Source organism: Temnothorax curvispinosus, unplaced genomic scaffold (assembly GCF_003070985.1).
Source record: "Temnothorax curvispinosus isolate PA1 unplaced genomic scaffold, ASM307098v1 QBEX01013358.1, whole genome shotgun sequence".
Taxonomy (NCBI): domain Eukaryota; kingdom Metazoa; phylum Arthropoda; class Insecta; order Hymenoptera; family Formicidae; genus Temnothorax; species Temnothorax curvispinosus.
The window spans coordinates 1-1,656 of NW_020223138.1; the positions used below are offsets into that span (position 1 = coordinate 1).

At 27.3% G+C, this 1,656-nt stretch overlaps 1 protein-coding gene across 1 annotated transcript; it reads right to left on the reverse strand.

Annotated features, from left to right (window-relative positions):
• Nucleotides 1–87: 87 nt before the first annotated feature.
• On the reverse strand, nt 88–1,087 carry LOC112463491 (the record flags this gene model as incomplete). The annotated part of the gene is made up of 4 exons (XM_025029912.1): nt 943–1,087; nt 637–837; nt 324–535; nt 88–262 (listed from the first exon to the last, which is right to left on the reverse strand). Coding segments are annotated over exons 1-4 (610 nt in total), but the record flags the coding sequence as incomplete, so codon positions are not given.
• Nucleotides 1,088–1,656: the final 569 nt, after the last annotated feature.

A 1,656-nucleotide genomic window follows, 5' to 3' on the forward strand; every position in this document is an offset into this window, starting at 1 on the left:
ATAATAACTTCTATAAAATTACAAAGTAGTTTGTAAATTATATAAACAAAAAAATATTCTTTTAACACACAATAACTTATTACTTACTTTTAATAGGGAGATATGCCTTTTGATCTTTAAAAATATTCTCTTTATTAGTACTTTTTTTTATTGCAGTAAACTGTGTTGCGAGTTCTCGAGTCATAATTTTTTTTAATATATTAGTTATGCTTTTTGTTGGATTATTAGATACTTTATCTAAGCATAACTCAATTGTAGTAACCTTAAAAATATTAATTAGTTTGAACATAAGGAAAAGAAAGTGTTAGTTTCATATAACTTACAAAAGAATCATTTATAGTTTTATCCATCTCGATCAAAATTTGAAATTGAGCCCATGCGTCAAAATCATTGAAGGGGATATCCAATTTATGTTGCTTCAAAGCTGCTTCCAATTTACCAATTTCGTATCCAAATAGTTTGTTTTTCATCAAATGTACATCCTGTTGTATATTTTTTATACTGAATCGTATCTTCGTTATAGCATTTAAAATTACTGTTTGTTCTAGAAAATGTTTAAAATAATATTAGAATTGTAGCTTTCTTTTGAATTGTACCTTGTAGAATTAAACACTTATTTAATGAATCAATAGTTACCTAGAGTAAAATTATATTTTGTTTCATGTGAATTGTATTTAAAATCATTATTAATTTTGTCTGTATTTTCTTCGACCTCACTTGCATTTTTTTTAGTAGACTTATTGTTCAGCACTATTTGTTCCTCTTTATGTTCAGACGTTTCTTCCTCATTATTTGTCATTTCTCTTGTGAGAGATTTTTCCAATTTTTTTGCATAATCTATAGTTTACAAAATTTATGTGAGAATATAATTAATCCATATGTATATTCTGTATGTACAGAATTATGTAACTAAAGAAATAAAGAAAAAAGTTATGTGATTACCAAGTAGTTGTTCGTCCTGCATTAACAGTAATGGATCTTGCTGAGCATTTGCTATATCATTTCGTTTATCTGCTTTGGATTTGACATCAGTACTATTTTTTAATACCGGTCGCGAACAAAATTTCTTTTTTTTTTGTACAGTATGTGGGTGCTATAAATTACATTTTTATAACAACCAGTGATATAAAAAGAAAGATAATGTACACTTACATGTTTGCTTTTTTTTTAGCACTTTTCTTGCAAATCTTCTTTTTAGATATTTCAGTATTAGATGATCAGGAATCTGATGACGTATACTCAAATAATATATCTAAAATGGAAAGTAGAAATAATATTTATGTCCATACATTCTACAAAAGAAGCAATTTTATGTTTTAATAGAAATATATATATATATATATATATATATATACACACACACACACACACACACATTGTACACGTACACACAAAGTGTCTGACAATAAAGGCGTTAACGTTTGTATGCAGGTAGTGGACTGTGGCGGAGTGCGGGCCAATCACACTTCATTCGAAGTTGCTAGAGAATTGTCAACAGATTTCAGACATCTTCTTTAAGAGCATGCATACGGAGTCTATCTTAAGCCTTGTGTCCACGATGCTAGAAAATTTTTCTTAAATTAACATAAACAAGAACTACAAAATCAATGAAGAATATTTACTATAATATAGAGTTTTTAATTACAAACCTTCTTC